The sequence below is a fragment of the Pipistrellus kuhlii genome, unplaced genomic scaffold (genome assembly GCF_014108245.1).
Source record: "Pipistrellus kuhlii isolate mPipKuh1 unplaced genomic scaffold, mPipKuh1.p scaffold_m20_p_16, whole genome shotgun sequence".
Lineage (NCBI taxonomy): Eukaryota > Metazoa > Chordata > Mammalia > Chiroptera > Vespertilionidae > Pipistrellus > Pipistrellus kuhlii.
Genome location: NW_023425471.1, coordinates 30,702,369 through 30,724,624, shown reverse-complemented (window position 1 = coordinate 30,724,624; position 22,256 = coordinate 30,702,369). Strand labels below are relative to the sequence as shown.

The 22,256-nt window shown below is 38.7% G+C and overlaps 1 protein-coding gene across 1 annotated transcript; it reads left to right on the top strand.

Moving 5' to 3' along the window:
• Positions 1-7,292: 7,292 nt before the first annotated feature.
• TMEM35A (transmembrane protein 35A) lies at positions 7,293-21,386 on the top strand. The gene is made up of 2 exons (XM_036440006.1): positions 7,293-7,571; positions 19,639-21,386. The coding sequence occupies exons 1-2, from the start codon at positions 7,452-7,454 to the stop codon at positions 20,041-20,043; spliced, it is 525 nt and encodes a 174-aa protein (XP_036295899.1). The 5' UTR covers positions 7,293-7,451; the 3' UTR covers positions 20,044-21,386.
• The last annotated feature ends 870 nt before the right edge of the window (positions 21,387-22,256 follow it).

The window sequence follows — 22,256 nt, the reverse complement described above, 5'->3', positions numbered from 1 at the left end:
AAAGAGGGCTATCTCTTCGTAGGGGCCAGGTATTAGATCTCAGTACAGTTTCAAGTCAAGTTTAAAAATCTAGTATTCTATATTACCTCCAGAACCAAATAAAGATAAAATTGCAACCTCATGTGAGTCTGTTAGTAGCCAAAGATAAGGCACGTAAGAGTCACATTCATTACACCTGGGAAATGCCTTTCAAAACAGATCTGGTTTATGTCTTTAAGCATAATTCTTTAATGTGATAATAAAATGGTCCAGGGTGAATGCAGAGCCTCCACTTGAGGGAGGTACAGAGGGGATGAAAGGAGGCTGCTGGAGAAAGGACAAGTAACTCACTTCCATCCCCACCTGCTTATTGAAAGGGATTCCCTTCTGTTCTTATAGAGCAAAGACAGCTGAATATCCACCCTATACAGGATCCCTGAATTCTTACCCAGGGTTTGGTATAATTCGGTCATCTTGGGATGGTCCCAGCATGTGGTCTGAGCCTAGTGGCTACAAACGGAAGCATCAATAGCACCAGTGACCACACCACTTCTCACCCCCCTCACACATGCGCACACCACCCACACAGGGATAGGTTGGATGCAAGGAGCTGCAGGATCCAGGGGTGAGCCCTGAAGACCCCAAAGCACCAATGGTTTACCTTTACCTGGGGAAAATATTTTTTAAAAAAATTTATTTATTTTCATTACCATTTATACCCCCTATACCTTCTTCTACCTTTACCTACATCTCTCTACCCCCTGCAATCACCACACTGTTGTCTCTGTCCATGAGTTCTTTCTCTTTTTTTCCTTTTTTGCTCAATCCCTCCACACACCCCAACACCACCACCACCACCAGAATTGTCTGCCTGCTTTCTATCTATGAGTCTGTCTCTATTTTGCTTGTCAGTTCAGTGTGGAAATGACATGTACCGTATGATTTCACTCATATGTGGAATTTACTCAGGACGAATCTTGTGGTCTTGAGATGAGGAGGAAAAACAGGACTAAGCGAAGGAATCTCAACAGGGACAGATAGAAAAAAGATAGGTGAGGGAAGGGGTGGGCAAGTGACTGACCTCTCTGTCACTCACTTGATGTAGGGAACTTTATTGGGTGAAATTGCTCTTTTACTAAAGTCAAAGACAAAGCTAGGCTGTTGCCATTTAAAAATGCTTAGTAGTGTCCTGAGTAACCAGTATCATTTTTTCATTGATTTTTAGAGGTGGGAGAGAGGGAAAGACAGAGATATATATATGTGAGAGAAGCACATTGATTGTTTGCCTCCTGTGTGCACCCTGACCAGGGCTCAGGCCAGGAGGATCCTGCAACCAAGGTATGTGCCCTTGACTGCAATCGAACCTGGGACCCTTTGGTCTGCAGTATAATGCTCTATTCATGGAACAAAACTGGCTAGGGCTCCAGAATAATTCTTAATCCCCACGTAAGAGGGGCTTCTGCTCTTGGACCCATAAGCAAAAAAAAAAAAAAAAAGTTATTAAAAAGACATGTACACCTGTGTCACTCAGATCCACAACACAACACAAAATCCTAAACCTCTGCTCTCATGTTTAACATCTTTCAATCGCAAGGAGAATACTTCATATCTCTTGCCCTACGTACTTGAAACAAAAGGCCATGAAGGTTTGTGAGTTATGCGGGTGCTGAGGTCAGACACTGCTTTGATGTGTAGGGAGAACTTGAGAAGTGCTTAGTAAGAGAAAATTAATTTGTCAAGTTCTTTCTCTCTCAATACTGATAAATTCTTCCATACTATTGTTTCCCAGTAGTAACAAGCATTGGCTTTCTTGCTTCTCTTTGTGTTCCAATTCATGGTTCCTTGACAGTATGGTAAGTGGGTCTCCATTTTGTACTCTTGCCCCAGGCCAACCCCATGTTAGAAGCTAGCAAAGTAAATGTGAAAAAAGAAATGTGATATAACTATTGGAAAGAAGACAAAATCATCATTATTTGCAGCTGATTCAGTTGTCTATACAGAGAACACCCAAGGGAATCAATTGAAACACTCATAGATTTAACAAGAGAGTTCAGAAAAGAGTTCAGCAAAGTGGCTGAATACCAGTCAATAATTTTCCTGTAAGCCAGCAGCAACCAGTGAGAGATATAATAGGTAAAATAAAATCCATCCATGATTTTTAAAATAGCATAAAATCTCTAGGGATAACTTTTATTATTTTTTAAAATATATTTTATTGATTTTGTACAGAGAGGAAGGGAGAGAGATAGAGAGTTAGAAACATCGATGAGAGAGTCATCGATCAGTTGCCTCTTGCACACCCCCTACTGGGGATATGCCTGCAACCAAGGTACATGCCCTTGACCGGAATTGAACCCTGGTCCCTTCAGTCCCCAAGCCGACGCTCTATCCAATGAGCTAAACAGGTTTTGGCTAGGGATAACTTTTAAAAAATGAATAGACTATACAAAGAAAAAACAAGGATATTTGTATACCTCTCAGCAACCAAGATTTGAATAAATGGACACTGATACCATATTTCTGGATGGGAAAGCTGTATTTTGTAAGTGAGCAACTTTTAAAAATTACATGTTTAATTCAAGCTAGTCAAAATTCAAAGTTATTTTACCTTGATAAAGTGATCTAAAATTCACCTAAAAGAATAAATAGGAGAGAATAGCAAATAATCATTGAAAAAGAATAATAATGATGGGAGTCTTGGCTAGTAAAATGTATATGAGACAAGATAGTAAAATGTATACATAAGTTACAATGTCTAAAGCATATTAGTGCTGTAACAAGAATCAAAAAAGAAAACAGTTGGACAGAAAAGAAAGCCTTGGGACTGATCTAGAACCTGATATACAATAACCGAAGCATCACAAACCAATGAGGAAGGACTGAATTAATTATCAGTATTAAATGTAAAAAACAAAACAAAACAAAAAAACCCACGTAAGACAGCTTTAAGGAAATATAGGCAAATGTTTAATCCTGAGACTGGGAAAACCTTTCTAAGCATAAAAACAATGGGAAAATCCTAAAAGCATTGCTAGAGTTGACTCCATCAAATTTATTGGCAAACACGAATGGAAAAATATTAAAAACATGATTGATGTTAGTATGCTATAAAGAGCTCTTATGAATCAATCAATCAGAACCACCAATACAAAAATGGAAAAGGACATAAACAGAAGATATACATATAACTAATAAATATCTGAAAAATATTTTAACACACTAATATTTTATGAAATACAAATTTTTAAATGAATGAAATTGGTGAAGATGAAAAACTGAAATTCTCAATGCAGATCTGATGTGGTAAAGTGTACACACTTCTGTACTGCTGATGGGAGGGTAAATTTCTTTTCTGGAAATCACATTAATAATATATATCAAGAGTCTTTTAAACATTCATACCTCTTAAATGAACTAAAGGAACAGCAGCAGCATACTGAGAAACAACACAGGTTTAAGTTGAATACCCCAAAGGTGGTAACCCTGATCTGAACTCAGGGAACTGCCTCACTCCTTGATCCGTTTCCTCATTCATAAAATGGAGAGAATTGACAATAATAATCTCACAATATTTGCAAGGCACTGAGCATAGTGTCTGGCATTCTCTAAGTAATAAGTAAATGTAGCTCTTTATATACATAAATTACATGTAATAAAAGTTTGTAATTTGGACCCATTCAACTTCTAGAAATTAATCCTAAGGAAAATTCAGGAATTCATATACAATAAAATTTTTATCTTCATGTGTACAAGCAACAGTCTTTGAAACAACATCAATATCTAGCAATAAGAGAATAGTTAAATAAATTATAGTATATTTAAATGATGCTGAAGTATTATGAAATCATTTTTTAAAAAGACTGATTTAAAGACAGTCTTAGATATGCAAAAATGCTAACAAGTTACAAAAAAAGGGTATAAAACTGACTCTATAGTAGGATCGAATTTTGAAAAACTTATTTATATCTATTTTGTACATAGAGAGGTACTTTAGAAAGCCCATTAAAATATTGTCCAAATATTAACAATGTTTATCTCTCCACATTGTAGTCATGAATTATTTTTCCTTATATTACTTATAATTTAGTGTTTTATACATTTTTATAATGAATAGTATTATTTCCATTATCATATAATTTGAAAGGGAAAATAGTATATATGTATACTAAAAATATTAATATATTTTATTGATGTTTTTACAGAGAGGACAGGAGAAAGACAGAGAGTCAGAAACATCGATGAGAGAGTAAGATTAATCAGCTGCCTCCTGCACACTCCCCACTGGATATGTGCCCACAACCAAGGCACATGTCCCTGACAGGAATCGAATCTGGGACCCTTGATTCTGCAGGCCAATGCTCTATCCACTGAGCCAAACCGGTTAGGGCAGTATATATATATTTTAATCAGTTGCTTAACTATATGAATGGGCTTCCTTAAGTGGCCATTTTTAAAAATTTCTTTATTGATTTCAAAGGGAAAGAGAGAGAGAAACATCAATGATAGGCCAATGCTCTATCCACTGAGCAAAACCAGCTAGGGCATTAAGTGCCCATTTTACTGACATATTCAATGTAGGACATTTCATTTTGGTTTATTCTTTCCAGTCTTTCCTGTATGTACAAAGAAATTCTCTCCTCTTTAATAAACCCTATTCTCTACTATACAACAAGCCCATTGGGAATTAGGTTTATAACTCATTTATCAGTGTATTCCTACAGTATGCACATTGTAGGCACTCAGTAATTCATAGGTTGAATTTGAATAAGAAAAGAGTCTGAAATTCTTCCATCATAAGATATAAATGATTGCTAAAGATTAAAGTGTTGCCCGGATGATGCAGCTCAGTGGTTGAGCACTGACTCGTGAACTAGAAGGTCATGGTTAGATACCAGGCCAGAGCACATGCCTGGGTTTTGGGTTCAATCCCCTGGTAAGGGGCATGCAGGAGGCAACCCATCAATGATTCTCTCTCATCATTGATGTTTCTATCCCTCTCTCCCTCTTCCTTCCTCTCTCTGAAATCCATAAAAAAATATTAAAGTGTTACCACTTCCAGATATATTTGCATTTAAATTCATCAATTTTTCCAACAAAGGTTTATTAAGATGTGAAGCACAAAAGGTGTTGCTCTAGGTACTATGGGGGATATATATAAGTTATCCCTACCTATTAAATGCTTGTAATCTAAACTAATTGTGAAGTGGATTTGAAAGGCAGAAGAAGCAAGAGGAGAACTACATCCATCAAGGAATCACATGTTAGACACTTGCTAGGCAATTGACTTACACATATGAAATTTTTACAAAAAGCCTTTGAGGCAGAATTTTCTTCCATCTATATATTGGTATATAAAAGCCTAAGCAACAGGCCAATCAGTTGACCAGCCAACCAGCACATAGCTATGATGCACAATGATCAAATGATCACTGTGAGGAGGGAGGAGCAGATGCTCAACGAAGGAGTGAAAACCACAGGCATGGAAACATGGAACAGACTGATGAATCTCAGAGGGAAGGGGATAGGGAGGAAGAGATTAACCAAAGATCCTATATGCATACTAGAGGCCTGGTGCACAGATTTGTGCACTGATGGGGTCTGTTGGCCTGGCCTGTGGGGATCTCGCTGAAACTAGCTCTCTGACATCCCCTGAGGGATCTCAGATTGTGAGAGAGTGCAGGCCAAGTCGAGGGATCCCACCAGTGCCCAAATCCATATACCGGGCCTCTAGTATTTTATAAATGTGGAAATTGCCCAACACTCAGTGGTTGAGTGTTGACCTATGAATCAGGAGATCACAGTTCAATTCCCGGTCAGGGCACATGACTGAGTTTCAGGCTCAATCCCCAGTGTGGGGTGTGCAGGAAGCAGCCAACCAATGATTGTCTCTCATCACTGATGTTTCTCTCTCTCTCTCCCTCTTCTTCCTCTATGAAATCAATAAAAATATATTTTTTGAAATGGAGGCTAAATAAGTTATGCAACTTATCTGCCACAAAGTTAGTGGCAGACTTGGGATTTAATCCCTGGACCTTCTGAGACTGACTCCAGACTGTTCTCTCTCTCTTAATGAAAACTGCCTATCAAATAGGTGTGTATGTGTGTGTGTGTGTGTGTGTGTGTGTAATTACAGTGTTAAGCAATATCAAGTAAGTGCCATACTGATTATGTAAATTATTATACAAAGAGGTAGTAGAGTAATGGTTAAGAACTCAGGCTCTGGAAATGACTGCCTAGGATGGAATTCTGGCTCTTCATTTACTAGCATATACTCTTGGGCAAGTTGCTTACTTAACTTCCTTATCCTTCAACATTTCATACATAAAATGGGAGCTCATACCTAACTCATGATATTGCTGTAAAGATAACTTAGTTAATACAATTAAAGGGTAGTATCTAGCATTTTCAATAAATAAACAGCAAACAGCCTATATATCTATATCTATATCTATTGTATATCTATATCTATATCTATATCTATATCTATATCTATATCTATATCTATATCTATATCTATATCTATATCTATATCTATATCTATATCTATATCTATATCTATCTATATCTATCTATCTATCTATCTATATATATATATATATATATATATGTTATTTTAGAAATCACAGGAGAAAGAAATAAAATCCTGCTGAGAATAGATCAGGGAAGTCTTTATGGATGAGGTAACATTGAAGAAAAGATTGAACGTTAGTGAAGAGTGGGAAAGTAGTGAAAGGGAATGTAATGGAGGTTGGAAAGCTCAGGTTGTATGGACCATGAGTAGAGAGGAGAAGAGGGGTGGCACTTGGCAGTGGGAGCTATTGGAAGATAAGCCAAGGGTCTTGAATGAAAAGCTTAAAACTCTGGAGTTAAACCAATGGGCAATGGGAGCCATGAAAGGTTTTAGAGGAAGATAAAGAGAGTCTTTGGCAGCAATCAAATCTGACAACTTTTCAGTTTTATCCTTGAGTGTTACCAACTACAGAAAACAGCAACTCTGAGGACCGATGATTTGATTGAAAGGAAACGGGAGAAAATGAGAGAGGTTGGAATAAAGAATAACAGAGGACTACAGAGATGAAACATGCACCTGGTGGGAAGTGGTAGGAATGAGGTCATTCTTAATCCTCATTCTAGAGGCAGCTCAGGAACTGAGCTTGAAGCCTAACATACTTTTTCCGCATGTAAGACTTGAAATTTCCATCTCAGTTTAGGGCTTCTTTTAACTTTGAGAGTGTGCTTTAGGCCAGTGAGGAGCTGACGTAGGGCATTAGGACCCAGCAATTGTTGTAGTGAGAGAGGTAGAATCTGGATCTCAGTTTTTCTCTCTAGCTCCCTCCTCTCCCTTTGTCATTCTAGCTGCCTGCAGCCTCTGCAGCGTCCCTCTTGTTTTCTCTGTTAACTGCCAGCGCTTTAGACACACGCGGTGCGGTGCGCAAAGCAGAGGATTAGTTGGGACCTGTCTTGGTGACTTCATGGCATCCCCCAGAACCGTAACTGTCGTGGCCCTCTCAGTGGCCCTGGGACTCTTCTTTGTTTTTATGGGGACTATCAAGTTGACCCCCAGGCTCAGCAAGGATGCCTACAATGAGATGGTAAGTGAAGCAAATGGGTGATGAGGAACGCACCCCCAAGGGATAGTGAATTCCTCTCCCTTTCTTTTCTTCCTAGTCCACAGTCTCATCCCCTTAACCCCCACCCACCCGGACCCTCCCCTCTTCCCAACAACTTTGCAGCTCGGAAGTAGCAGCTGGACAGCAGCAATTTCATTTGTGGGCTATGCCGAGAGCAACTGCTCTTCAGCCACTGAATGCCTGTTGGGGGAGGGGTTACCCAGTGAGCACCCCTCAACCCCAAGCAATCCAGAAGGCTGAGACCTGCCTAACACCTGTCACCGGCAGAACCCTTCTCTTCTTCCAGCACACCCAAAGTCGGACAGCCAGTCTGCAAGTCTGATTCCTTCCCTTGAAGCTAAGAGTTTAGCCAGCTGGAGAGTTTATCTTCGGGAAGAACAAAAGGGAAGAAGGGAAAGGGCAGGGGGAGAATGGGCTACTAAGACAAAATTTTAGGGGCGGGGAAAGGTATTCTTCATCTCTTGCAGAGAACTGATAGTATTCCCCTAACAGTCTGGGCGTGTGTCTGTATCCTTGAGACAAAGCATCTTGGTCCAAATAAAGGTCACCAAGAGCTTGCTTCTTCACCTTCTCTCAGGGGAGAGCTGGATGTTTTGTTTTATTTTGTTATGTTTGTGGGCTAATCTGCACAATCTGTAGTCTGCCTTTTCTATTCTGCAATAGTCCTTAATCCCCACCTTGCCTCCCATGGATGCCCAGAGCCAGGCCCTCTGAAGGTTTTCCCCTCTGCAGAGTTGGAATAACAGAAGGTGACTGGCCAAAGCATCGCCTCTGCAACCTGGGGGCTGGGCTCCCCAGTTGGCATGAAGAGGACTTGCTCTTCTGCCTTAGAAAACGAGGAGATGGCAGGGGATGTTTCCAGCACTTTCAGTTTCTGGACTCACCCCTGTCACTTTGACTCTTTGTTTCCCAGCCTCAGCTGAAAAGAATCTGGTTTTCACTTTCTCTTGTTGCCAGACTGCCAGTAATAAGAGGGAGCCCGTTTCTGGGTTCTCAAGGTCAAGAAGGAAAGGAGCTTAAAGAAGGAATAAGAAGAGAGAGAAGAGAGATAAGAGGGACTCCTCTTTAGGGCTGTGGAAAGGAGGAATAGCCCCACAGCTTGGTAGGAATACATAACAATCCTGGAGCCCATTGTGGAACCTTCCAGGGCCCCTCAACTCGAGACTGGCAAATAAATTGTATATGTTCAACTAATGTTTGCAGGTAGCTCTGGCTTCTGTCTCAGGGATAGAACTGGTGCTTTCCATGTCTCCCTCACCACAGGATCACCCTGTGATGGGGAGGGTAGCTGGTACTCAAGGGCCTAGGTCTAGCTCCAGTGGCAAATTCTAATAAGTTTCTCCCTCTTCCTTCCCCTCCTCCAACATGTTTGACCAGATTGAATTAAAATCAGGTCAAAAAGAATATCCAAGGCAGCCTGCAGAGGAGAGATGAGGTATCAGAAGCCACCAAAGGCAGAGGGACTGGGTGGAGGGGGAATGCCACTACATTTTTGTCTTGGCAGTAGTAGTGTAGTGTTAGATTACAAATAAATGAATATGCTCTGTTTTCTTTACTTTGCATATATTTATATGTTTTTTGTGGCACCTTAGGTATTTTAAGCTTTCCCTTTTCCTTGGGGACACAGTACCCTTCTTCAGTATATTCTCTGTCCCCCAGACCCTGCTCAGCTGCTTTCCAGCCCCCATCCCCTAAGTTGCACTCTACATACAGCGCTAGGTTCTGCAGGCAATCCAACTAAAATGGAGTCACCGGGAAGCTTTCTACCAGCTTAGCAGGAGCTCATGAGGAGAAGCAGCCACAAATGGGTTTACAGTAGGTTTCTTCCTAGGGAGTGGGCTGTCTATTGCCATCTAATGAAAGGCAGAAGAAACAAATGTGAAGATTTCTTATCTTACAAAGGAACATATTCAAATAGATATAATCTAAAACAGCGTAGAGAACCAGTGTGTGTGTGTGTGTGTGTGTGTGTGTGTGTGTGTACGTGTTTACACACAATTCTGTGCTTCTGTGCTCAGGAGTATCTGGAGCGAATGGAAGAACTATATCTAGCAGGGAGATAGACTTCACAGTAGTATTAAGCTTGAGGGGGATTTTTAGATTGTCCTTTTCCAGAGTCCCCTCCTGTATAGACCACTGGGCCTCAAGCTGGAAATGGCTATCTGAGGTAGGGCCTACTGAATAGTGCCTGGACTGACACAGCTTTATTCTCGAACCCATAGGAAATGGGGAAAATTCAGTTATAGTACAAAGAAGGTGCTTAATTTACATTTCTTAAATGGATGGATGAATGAATGAATCACTGTAGCACTGTCTTGGCTGGTCACCATCCTTCAGATTTCTCTTCTTGATTCTCAATTATATAGTTTAAGAGCTATTTCCTGATTCTTAGAAGGGGGTTACAGCCTCTCAGGACCCCAACACTAGATCAGCTGAGATAATTATCTGGGATTTTCTGTTTCCAATTTAGAAATGATTCCTCTGCATCAATGGAATTAGTCTTTTATTGACACTGGTGGCCTTTATTGATAAAACCTCAAAATATTGTTGCTGTTGTTGTTTTAATATTATTTGTTCTTTAAGACAACTCTGTGAAGTGTTTTATTATTTATTATTTTCATTATTATTATTTATTCTTATTTTATTGATGGATAACTAATCCAAGATCATAGGGTAAGTTATTGTTGGAGCAGATTCCATGATTCAGTACTTTCAATAGAGGAGTCACTAAATGGTTATAACTGCTATTTTGGATGTCAGAATTTACAACAAATTCTTCTTTTTAAAAAACATATATTTTATTGATTTTTTTTACAGAGAGGAAGAGAGAGGGATAGAGAGTTAGAAACATTGATGAGAAAGAATCATCGGTCGGGACCGGTTTGGCTCAATGGATAGAGCGTCGGCTTGGGGACTGAAGGGTCCCAGGTTCGATTCCCGTCAAGGGCATTTACCTTGGTTGCGGGCATATCCCCAGTAGGGGGTGTGCAAGAGGCAGCTGATCGATGACTCTCTCTCATCGATGTTTCTGGCTCTCTATCTTTCTCCCTTCCTCTCTGTACAAAATCAATAAAATATATTTTTTTAAAAAAATGTAAGCTTTAAAAAAAAAAAAAAAAAAAAAAAAGAATCATCGATCAGCTGCCTCTTGCACAACCCCTACTGGGGATGTGCCCATAACCAAGTTACATGCCCTTGACCGAAATCAAACACGGGACCTTTCAGTCTGCAGGCCGAAGCTCTATCCACTGAGCCAAACCGGTTTCGGCTACAACAGATTCTTGAAATAATTTGGCACATTCTCTCTCCTTTTTCTGTATGAATTCAACTGTTCCAATTCATACCTTGGGGTTTCATTTTACTTTGAAACCTATTTTTCAAACTCAATTTTTTTTCTTTTCTGCCAACTTTTTTTTTTTTAATATATTTTATTGATTTTTACAGAGAGGAAGGGAGAGAGATAGAGAGCTAGAAATGTCGATTAGAGAGAAACATCGACCAGCTGCCTCTTGCACACCCCTTACCGGGGATGTGACCGCAACCAACGTACATGCCCCTGACCTGAATCAAACCTGGGACCTTTCAGTCTGCAGACCCACGCTCTACCACTGAGCCAAACCGGTTTCGGCTGCCAACTTCTTTTTATTGTTCTAACACCAATAGTGCAATGCTTAGGTGTTACCACCTCTCTGAAGAATCACTGCTAAAAACCAAACAGACAAATGACTATGAAATTCTTTTCTGTCTCTACCAGGGAAGCCAGGAGAAATTAGTGGAAAGAGTATAGTCTTTGAGTCATATACTTTGAATCCTGAGTTAGTGTCTCAATTTCCTGATCTATAAAATGAGGATAATATATCTACCTCAGAAGGTTATTATAAATATTAACTGAGATTACATATAGAAGCATTGGTATAGTTTTTGTATATGATAGGTGTTCCAAAAATGTTCTGAGTGAGGTGATATTGATAATTGATTCTATTTTATGCAGTGAATTCCTCAATTGAGGGATTTCCAAATTGAGGGATTAAAATCAGACATTTAGAAGAACAAGATGTTATTTTCATTTGCCCTGGTGAATAGGCGTTAAGCAATTAGCTAATATTGAAAACTCCACACTTGCTGATGGGTAATGCACAATGGATCCCATGCAGAATTTCCGGGTGCCTTTCTGGAATAGCCCATGTTGTGTGTGTTGTCCTATATCTTCTCCAGATTTAGGAAATTGCCATTTTAGAGTATTCTAAATCCCATGTGAATTTAACATGACCAACCACTCCTTTGACTAAATGCCTTTATTAATTCACTTGAAATTGAAGAGAGCACTCACAAATGCTGCTAAGTAGCTGGCTGTGCAGGGATGAGGAAAATATGAATGGTTGACTTGCTGTACATTCAGCTCCTTATAGCAGAGGTTCCAAAATTCCTGTCACAGGAAAGCCAATGGATTTTGGCCTTCAGAAAGACAGGGCAAGTCTCTGCTTCTTTGCATCCACTCATAGGGAAGGTTTGTTGATTTGAGTTATTTACTTATCTATAGGTAAGTGCCCTCCTGTTTGTGTTACCCTGGGGAAACACTCCAGATATATTTGGGCAGTTTATTTAATGTCCATAGGTAATCTTTTATGCTTCCAAACACTACCATTAATTGCTTTCTAACAAAGCAATAAGACAGTAATTAACTGATGTGACTGCTCTCTGAAGTGGCACAGTATGTTTATTCCCTCAGAGAGGAAGGTGACCCTGAGCTGCAAAATGACTTTGCTTAGTTCCACAGCTAGCCATCCCAAGCTAAACTATATTGGAGCTTATGCCAGGGAGCTTGTAACCTCTCAGTGGCCAACAATTGTGCTTGTTTCAGGGTGACTTTTTTTTTTAATATATATTTTATTGAATTTTTTTAAATTTATTTTTTATTTTTTTATTTTTTTTTACAGAGAGGAAGAGAGAGGAATAGAGAGTTAGAAACATCGATGAGGGAGAATCATCGATCAGCTGCCTCCTGCACACCCCCCACTGGGGATGTGCCCGCAACCAAGGTACATGCCCTTGACTGGAATCGAACCCGGGACCTTTCAGTCCGCAGGCTGATGCTCTATCCATTGAGCCAAACCTGTTTTGGCGTCAGGGTGACTTTTGATTGAGAGTAGAAATCAGACTCTTTTGCCCTAAAATGCAATCAGGGAGGGATCCACCTTTGTTAGTAGGACTAGGGTTCCCAGCTTCCTCTCTAGGTGAGCATCCTATGAAGTGGTTATATATATAGTAGTGCTTAATATATATATATATATATGTATATATATTATGTAGTGCTTAAAATGTTTATCCTTCATGTGGATATTTGGCAATTAAACATATGATGGCTTTTTATTGCATTTAAGAAATGATCTGTGATCCACATGTGGCATTTTATCCTACAAGGATTTAGGTAAATCATACTTGAGTCAGTAAATTTTACAGCATTTATATAGGCATTATGGTGTAAGATAGCAACCAGACTGAGGTTTTTTTTTTTTTTTTTTTTTTTTAATTAATGAACTTTATTTTGGGGAGGGCAGTTGTAGGTTACAGAAAAATTGAGCAGAAAGTACAGAGTTCCCATATACCCCCCCTATTTTCCCTATTATTAGCATCTTGTATTAGTGTACTACATTTGTTACCATTGATGAGCCAATATCTACAGTAGGTCCTCGGGTTACATCGGAGATCTGTTCCTATGGTGCGACGTAACACAATTTTCGCTGTAAGTAGGAACCTACCTACATAAGCACCTTCGTATTCACATTCACACAGCAGCAATGAAGTGAAACAGTAAAAAAATTTAAAAGAAAGATAACAAGACCTGACCTTTACTTGTGGTAAATAAATAACAAAAATCATAAAGCACATATGTACATATGTCAAAATAACAGAATTTTTTTTAATAAATACTATAAATGGGAGATGGCAACATAAACATACATCGAGTCCAACATAACCTGAGGACTGCCTGTAAACATAATGATTAACTAATGTCTACAGTCTACATTAGGTTCACTCTTTGTGTTGTATATAGTATGGGCTTTGACAAGTATTTTTGTCAGTATCCTCTTCTGCTTTCATATAGTTTCTTCCCTGTATATTTTATTGAAGTATAACATACATAATAAAATGTGCACATTAAGTGCAAGGAATTTTTTACTCCTGTATAACCAGCACCCACATCAAGAGACAGAATATAACCAGCACCTCAGAAACCGCCCCCCAATACCCCTTATCATTATTACCTCTCCAAGGGCAATTGATATACTGACTTCTAACAATATAAATTAGTTTTACCTGCTTTTGACCATTATATAAACGTGATAATGCAGTATATCGGCCAAATTATTTTTTCTTTTACTTAATTGGCATTGGTGAACTAAAGTGGACCAAAACACTTGCTCCATATTACTATTTTATCCTAGTATCTGGCTTGGATCTGTTGTTAATTGTAATTAAAGATGAATATTATTAGACATTTTTTAGCTGTTCATATTTAATGTCATTAATATGAGATCATGGACCCTGAAATATTGTGAATAAATGACAAAAAAGATATGACTAAAGGAAGACTCCATATGCTTTTGATTCATATCTGAATCATCTCACTCCATATGACAAGAATGGATCTGCTTGATTCAACACTATTATTATTAAAATAATTACTGTGGTTTGCAAATTTATGGATTTCTAATGGTATAGTTCATTATTGTGTACCTATGGCCCTTGGTTGATGCTATGATTCTTTGACTAAATCTCCAAAATGTTCATTTAATTTACAAAATGGGAAACTGAGGTACTAAAAAAGAGAAAAAAAAGAGCAAAAAAGAAAGAAAAAGAGGAAAGAAATTAAAGATCTAAATAAATGAAATGACATTCTAAAAAAGTACTTAGCAATTTTCTCCAAGAAGTCTAGGGACAAAAGGGAAATTGTAATTTAACTTATCTTAAGAATCCTGGCCCAAGAATATTGCTGGATGATTGCCTTTGATTAAGGGAGTTGAAATATTCTCTTTCCTGACTCCTTTCCCTAATCGGAAACTTGTGATTAAAGTGTCTGGGTCATTGTAATGGAAAGGAAATGTACCTAACAAGGTGAATTGCAAGTGTCTTTTGGGAGAGTCAGTGAGTCAACCCTCTTTATTCTTACAACAACCCTCTTTATTAATACTAGAGGCCTGATGCACAAAGGTTCGTGCAAGAATGGGCCTTCCTTCCCCTCGCTGCCGGCATTGCTTCACTCAGGCCAGAGCTGCCTTTCTGCCTTCCCATGCTGCCCAGAGGCCCGGAGTGGCTGAGGCAGTGTGGAACGCCCCTGGCTGCTCAGCGCCTGTGTATGCAAATTAATCCTCTATCTTTGTTGTGTTAATTTGCATACTCACTCTTGATTGGCTGGTGGATATAGTGAAGGTATGGTCAATTTGCATTTTCTCTTTTATTAGTGTAGATTAGAATTAAGGTGGCCTGGACTAAACATTGATGGGACTGGCAATCTTTTGATGTCACCATCCTATTATACAGAAAAAAGAATAAAAGGCTTCCTATGATATCAAGACCCTATCTAAGCTTAGTTCTATTTCTAACAAATTAAGTATTCCCTGTCTTGAGTCTTGGAGAATAGATGCTGTCTGTACCTATTCAAAGATTTGAACTAATGATTTGATGACATAACTTATCCAAATACAGTTTGTTCTTGAGTAAGGAGGAAATAGAGGCAACAGCTGCATAAAAATATTCATAGTTGCAGTTTAAGAGGTTAGATAAATCACTGAAAAAGTAATATGGAGTTATACCAAATAGAGATAAAAAAGATCACTGAAGTCACAGGGACATGATTTAAAGGCCCAGAATTTGGCCCTAGGATAGATTCCACTATAGTATAGATCAGAATCTATTATTAAATAATAATGGGTGGTTAGCCCTAACCAAAAAAGGAGCACTTTGCAGAAGCCACTCAGCCAGCATTGGGGAGGTTTTGATTCTAAAATGATGGTAAGAAACTCTTCTTTGCTACTGTGTTCATCATTCCAGAAGCTTACCCTCAGGATGTAGGAATTGCCTCTTGGGGAGCTTTGTGTAACTAATAGAAATTGTCTTTACTTAAAAGTGTTAAGCAAACCTATTGGGTCTAGATTTCTTTTTCTAATGTCCCCCTATTGCAGTCACCAGAATAGAGGGGGAGAGAGTGGGCAGGTATCTAAATTAATAAAGGGACAATTGGAAGGTTTTTCCTCACCACCAGGTAACCTAACTCTCAGCTCTGCTCTGTTCCTTGTGGATCTGGCTCAATTCAGCCCAGGGTTTTACTCTGCCTACTGGAAAACCCCTCTCATAATTTCTCTCTGAAAATCCCCAATTTAAACTAAAATGGAAAGAGGAAGGAAGACTGACTGACATTTTGTATTTTCTTATATGCTCAGGAGCACGGTAGGGACTCCAATAAAGTGAAATTGTAAATAAAGATGGGATCTACAGGAATGGGATTAGGAAGAGGTGAGTGAGTCAGGGTTGTGCAAATGTAGAGTTGGATCCCACCTTTATTTAAAATTTTGACATTTTGTTTGTTATGGATATTATTTACCTTAATCAATTAGTATTTTTGCTACTCTCTTAAATTTTGTATTCAAGGCAAATAGCCTCACTTACTTAACCTTAGTCACAGCCCTATTAAGGAAGATGAGACTCAGAGAGCTCAAATAATTTGCCTATGGACACTCAACTAGAAAGAGGCAGGGATGGGATTTGAACCAAAGCCTGTTTGAATCCAAATCCATGTTTTTTAAATTATAACATCTGTCTTTTAACAGTCCTCATAGGGGGTTATCTTGTACTACTCATGGTAATTAACTCATGAAATAATGTTGCATTCACTCGTCCAGAAGTGAGAGAAATGACTTAACATTTGTTCAAAACCTAGAGAGTGTGAACACTATTCTAAGTGCCAGATGCTTCTGAGAGGTCAAATTGGCTTTCTGCCCAATTCTTACAATACTTGTCTTGCATCTGGTGCTTTTGACTAACATCTTCCTTTTTCTATTTTAATTTTTAAATTATTAAAAGTATTATTGGCATACAAAATTATATTAATTTTAGGTGTACAACATAGTGATTCTACATTTTATACCTTTTATCAGCACAATAAGTGTAGAAACCATCTGTCACTGTACAAAGTTATTAACAATATTATTGCCTATATTCCCTGTTCTTTATTCCCAAGACTTATTTATTTTTTAACTGTAAGTTTGTATCTCTTATTCCCCTTCACCTTTTTCATCCATCCTTCCACATCCTCCACCCTGGCAACCTTCAGTTTGTTCTTCAAATCCATGAGTCTGTTTCTGTTCCACATAAAAGTGAAATCATATGGTATTTGTCTTTCTCTATCTTACTTACTTATTTCACTTAGCATAATAGCCTCTAGCAAAAAAGCACACTATCTCAAATGATAAGATTTCATTCTTTCATATTGCTGAGTAATGAGAGAGAGAGAGAGAGAGAGAGAGAGAGAGAGAGAGAGAGAGAGAGAGAGAGAGAGAGAGAGAATGTGACATCTTGTCCCTTTATTGATGGACACGTAGGTTGCTTTCATAGCTTGGCTATTATAAATGAACTTAGGGGTGCATATACCCTTTCAAATTAGTGTTTTTATTTTGCTGGTAAGGGTGGAGAATAGGGGACCCTTATTCACTGTTGGTGGGATTGTAAATTGGTTCAGCCACTATGGAAAACAATATGGAGGCTAATAAAAAAATTAAAATAGAACTGCCACATCATCCAACAATTCTACTTCTGAATGTTCATTTGACTAGTCTCTTCTTAAAACTCCTCTTGACCCCCATGACCCTGTCTCTGCTAGTTTTCCTCATACTTTTCTGACCATACTTTCTTCTGTTTACTTTGTGGACACTTTTCTTCTCCCCATTTCTTAAATGTGTGTCACACAACTTTTTCCACTGTACACATTCTACCTGGACATACTGATGATTATCCATTCTGTATTTTTACTGCAGACCTCTCTTACTGACTGCCTACCAAACATCTCCACTTAGATGTCTTAGAGATACTTCATCTCAGAAAAACCCAAATTGAATTCTTTACTCCTTCTTGACCTCAGGCACCCAAGCCAGAGACCAGAGAATTGTGTTCTCTTTCCCTCAGTGTCCACATCCAGTAAGACATCAAATTCTTACTGAACGATCTTGCATCCAAAATATCCTTGACTCTGTTCCCTTCCCGCAATCCTTACTGTCATTACTCTAGTCCAGATCTTTATGTGGTTTCCTTGCTTCCTACATGGTTTCCTTACAAGCAAATTATATTGCTCCCCTTGGATTACAGGATATAGTCTAGCTCCATAACACAACATATGTATCTGATTCATATCTAACTCTCCAATTTCATGTCTCCCCTCCCTCCCCCAACCTATGCTGAACTGGGGAAGTATGCACAATATACCAGTCTGTTTTTCAGGGCCTTTGCTCATCCAGCTTCCCCTGCCTGCAATATACTTTCTTTATTGATCTTGCAAACAATTGTTCTTTTAAGTTCCTACTCTAGCTTTTCTCATTTAGGAAGATTTGACCATTCTTTAGATGTACCTCCACTGTACCCACTTACATAATTTTATTCAGCACCCATAATACTTTAAAAATATTTTCATTGATTTTTAGAGAGAGGGAGAGGAAGGCAGAGAGATAGAAACATTGATGAGATCGTGTGCCTCCTGCATTTCCCCTACTGGGGATCGAGCCTGCAACCTAGGCATGTTCCCTGAGTGGGAATCAAACCAATGACCTTTGGGTTTATGGGTTGATGCTCAACCACTGAGCCACATCAACCGATCTCACCCGTAATACGTTATTGCACTTATGTATTTGCATAACTATTCTTTGTCTTATAAACTCAAGCTTCAGGAAGGCAGGGCCTTTGAATAATTGATATCTCTATCCAGACACCTAGTCCAGTGCCTAGCATAAGGAGACAGTAAATATTGAATGAACTAATGGATACTTAATGAAAACAAAGCAGTGGGCCAACCCAATAAGACACAATAAAATCTCATCAATTTACTCTGAGGATCAGGCCACTATGAATAGTGAAAAATATGATTATATCCAGTGACTACCTCCTCTCTCCTATGATGTCTCCTTTTGGGCCACTATTAGACATTGTGCAGACCTCTGTTATATTCCCACTAACCGTGCTGCTTTATAATGCTCTTTATGTATCTCTTTCCCCCTACTAGACCAAGAGCTTCTTGACCCTGTCTTATTCATCTGTATATCTCCATCGAATAATCCATAGTAGGTGTTCAATAAATATTTGTTGAATTAAAATTAATGAAGTTGAACCAAGTTAATCAAAGGAGTGTCTTGTAAAGGCCTGGGGATTTATCTCAATGACCATGAGAATAATATCTGTCTTATATTTTAAAGATACACAAGGGGCTGACATTTACATATATTTCAATTTTCTATTTGCTTTAGCACACATACACTTTTTTTTTTTTAACCAAGGTCACATATAAACTCCAACTCAGCTGAAGTTTCTGATTATCATGGATTTCAAATTAGGGAAGTCCAAATTAGAGAGGCTTTCCCATACGGTGCCTTGCCTTGTTTCGTTTTTGTTAATATTCATATACATCTGGGTTTGGACAAGGTGGGCACTTGTGGATGTGGCTAATCTGTACAAGTTTTTATGGGCCTGATGAAATTTCTTTTAAATTCTTAATGTTGTTTATTATTTATAATTAGGAAAAAAATTAAACTATAAAGCCAAAATCTCTTACCTTCCATGCTGTTACTACAGTTTAAATCATTTAAATTACAGGGATCTCAGCAGATTGCTTGCTTTTCTTCTTAATTACAAGGCTTTTGTTTTGGGCAACAGTAAGAAAAACGGGATACCCTTGGCTGGTGTGGAAAGGGAATGGTGGGGAAGGAGGACCTTGCTTGTATTAACTTCATAGTTAATGCGGTGATTTCCTTATGGTATTCCACTTTAGAAACGTGCTTACAAGACCTATGTCAGAGCACTTCCTCTGCTGAAGAAAATGGGGATCAATTCCATCCTCCTCCGTAAAAGCATTGGTGCGCTTGAGGTGGCCTGTGGCATTGTCATGACCCTTGTGCCTGGACGTCCCAAAGATGTGGCCAACTTCTTCCTGCTTTTGCTGGTGTTGGTTGTGCTCTTCTTCCATCAGCTAGTCGGTGATCCTCTCAAACGCTATGCCCATGCCCTGGTGTTCGGAATCCTACTCACCTGCCGTCTGCTGATTGCCCGAAAGCCTGAAGACCGGTCTTCTGAGAAGAAGTTCTCACCCCAAGGAAACGTAGGAAATGCGGGGAAAGCAGAGGAGCAGCCCTCCTTATATGAGAAGGCCCCTCAGGCCAAAGTGAAGTTGTCTTAGGAAAGTGAAAGTGCAAAAAGTGGACCTTCCAGGCAGTTGCCTCCATGACACCCAGGAAGATGTCAGTGTGTGTTTTTCATTTGCTTTATTTATCTTGGAGGGAAGGGAAAATATAATCTACAAGTTAATGGCCCTGTTGGTTTGTGTACACCTATACCCTAAAATGACCTCCCACATAGACAGACATATGTGCACCATCTTTAATCACTCTGGGGCAACTCTCACATCTTGCTGCATGTACATGTATACGGCTAACTACTGAAGTGTTTTTATGAGATGGACTCTAGCAAGCATGTGACTGTGAGACTGTATGTGTGGGAAAATATATTTACTATGTATCTGCATGCACACGTGGAGGAGAAGGCTCTGATCTTGAACTAATCCTGCATAGGTATCCTTCCCTTTACAAATCCAGTCTAATGGAAGACAGAATAAAATAAACCTCCTATAAAGAGAACCTACTTTTGATATAAAATAAATGGGATGGAGGAATCCCTTGATAGATTAAACTGAAAACTTAAACCTACCACTTTAAGAAAAAGGTCCTTCAATTTAAGGCACTGAGTTATATGTAAAATTAATTAGCCTCTACTTTTAACAGTTGTTTAAGTTTTAATACTTCATATTGATTTAATTAAAATAAGGAATATATATGCAGTCAATAGATAATCTAGTTCTTCAAATGATGAAATTTTAAGTTTCACCTTGCTTTTGTCCAAGCCCAACCTACTAAGCTCACAGTTTGAAACTGAAGCAGTAAACGTGTGTTTTTGTTAATTTTCTTAAGCCCAAAGCTGCCTCGCTTCCATTATCCTCAGCAGCTAATCAGGATTTGGCAGCTTCTCCACTGCTGTGGCTTAGGGAGCAGTGATTTGTACTGTTAGAAGTCTGCGGATCTCAAATTGTTCTCTTAAATCATGTGAAATTTGACTGAAGAGTTGTACCCAGTGTTCCCCTGACAAATAGATTCACTACTCCTGTTGAATTTTCACTGAACTTTGCTAGTGTAAGCAGAGATCTAAGTTACCCCCAATGTTGTCACCTCTACAGTTCTTTATTATTCCAGTGGGTGGAGTTTAGCTGAGGGAAGGACATTTGATAAGGGTTACTTGGATCCAGCAGTATGAAAATTTGCTTTCTTCATTACATACTGGTGTTTCTTCTTGTTAGATGTGCTTTGATGGTTTTGATATTGTGCCAGGGATGGAAGAAGGGGTGGGGGTGTTTTGTGTGTGTGGAGTAAATTATTGTATTTCTTCAATGTCATTGTTCTTACTAATTGATACTTCTCTGTCTTATTTCTCTCATTCTTTCAAAATAAAAAAATTGAAATTTGGAGGAAACTGTTGAGACAAATGATGGAAGTCTGTAAATGGTCATATCAAGAGATTTGGGCTCTTTTTTTGCCTGGATAAGGGAGAAGAAAGAGAATATATTAATATATTAATGAGATTACCAACTTTCCAATCTCATTTAGGTTCCTTCCTCTACTAACCCAGTCTAATGAAGACAGAATAAACCTCTTAACAAACCCCTTAATAAATATTTTAACAAACCTCTGTGATAGAAAGCTATAGATTTAGGAACTCAATGCAATTTCCAGGTGTGGGGAATTCTGCTTCATTAGGTGATGCCAGGGGAAGGTGGAAGAATGGTTTCAGAGAAAATTGCAGGTATATTAAATAAAGGTGAACTAGTTTCTCTCACTATATGTGTCCACAATGTGGCACAAGTTCCAGTGCCACAACTTGTCACATTAGCCAAGTTATTTCCTCACTCAAGGCCCCAGTTTCATCACCTATAAAAAAGAAAGGGGATTGAAAGCTTAAAATCCCTTCCAATTTACAACTGAGTCTATGAAATGATTAAAATGACTCTTGAGGAATGTTCAGTTTTAGTAGAAAAGGAAGAACAGCTACCATGAAAATAATGAACTCTCATTTCTCATGCATTATTAATGAGTTAAAGTGCTCTGAAAAGCCATACAAATATAAAATGTGGTCAACAGTCATTTCTGCTGTAATCTCCCTAATACATCAACTTAACTTTTGATTCTCCATTTCTCCCTAAAATAGCCAAGTTTCCTCCTACAGTTTTACCTACAGTTTATAGATACGTTTTGACTTCAAAAAAATCAGCGAGAGCTGTTAAATTGGTATCTTTCCTCTCTGATTCCTACTCTAGTAAGAGATTAAACTAGGGACTAAGCTCAG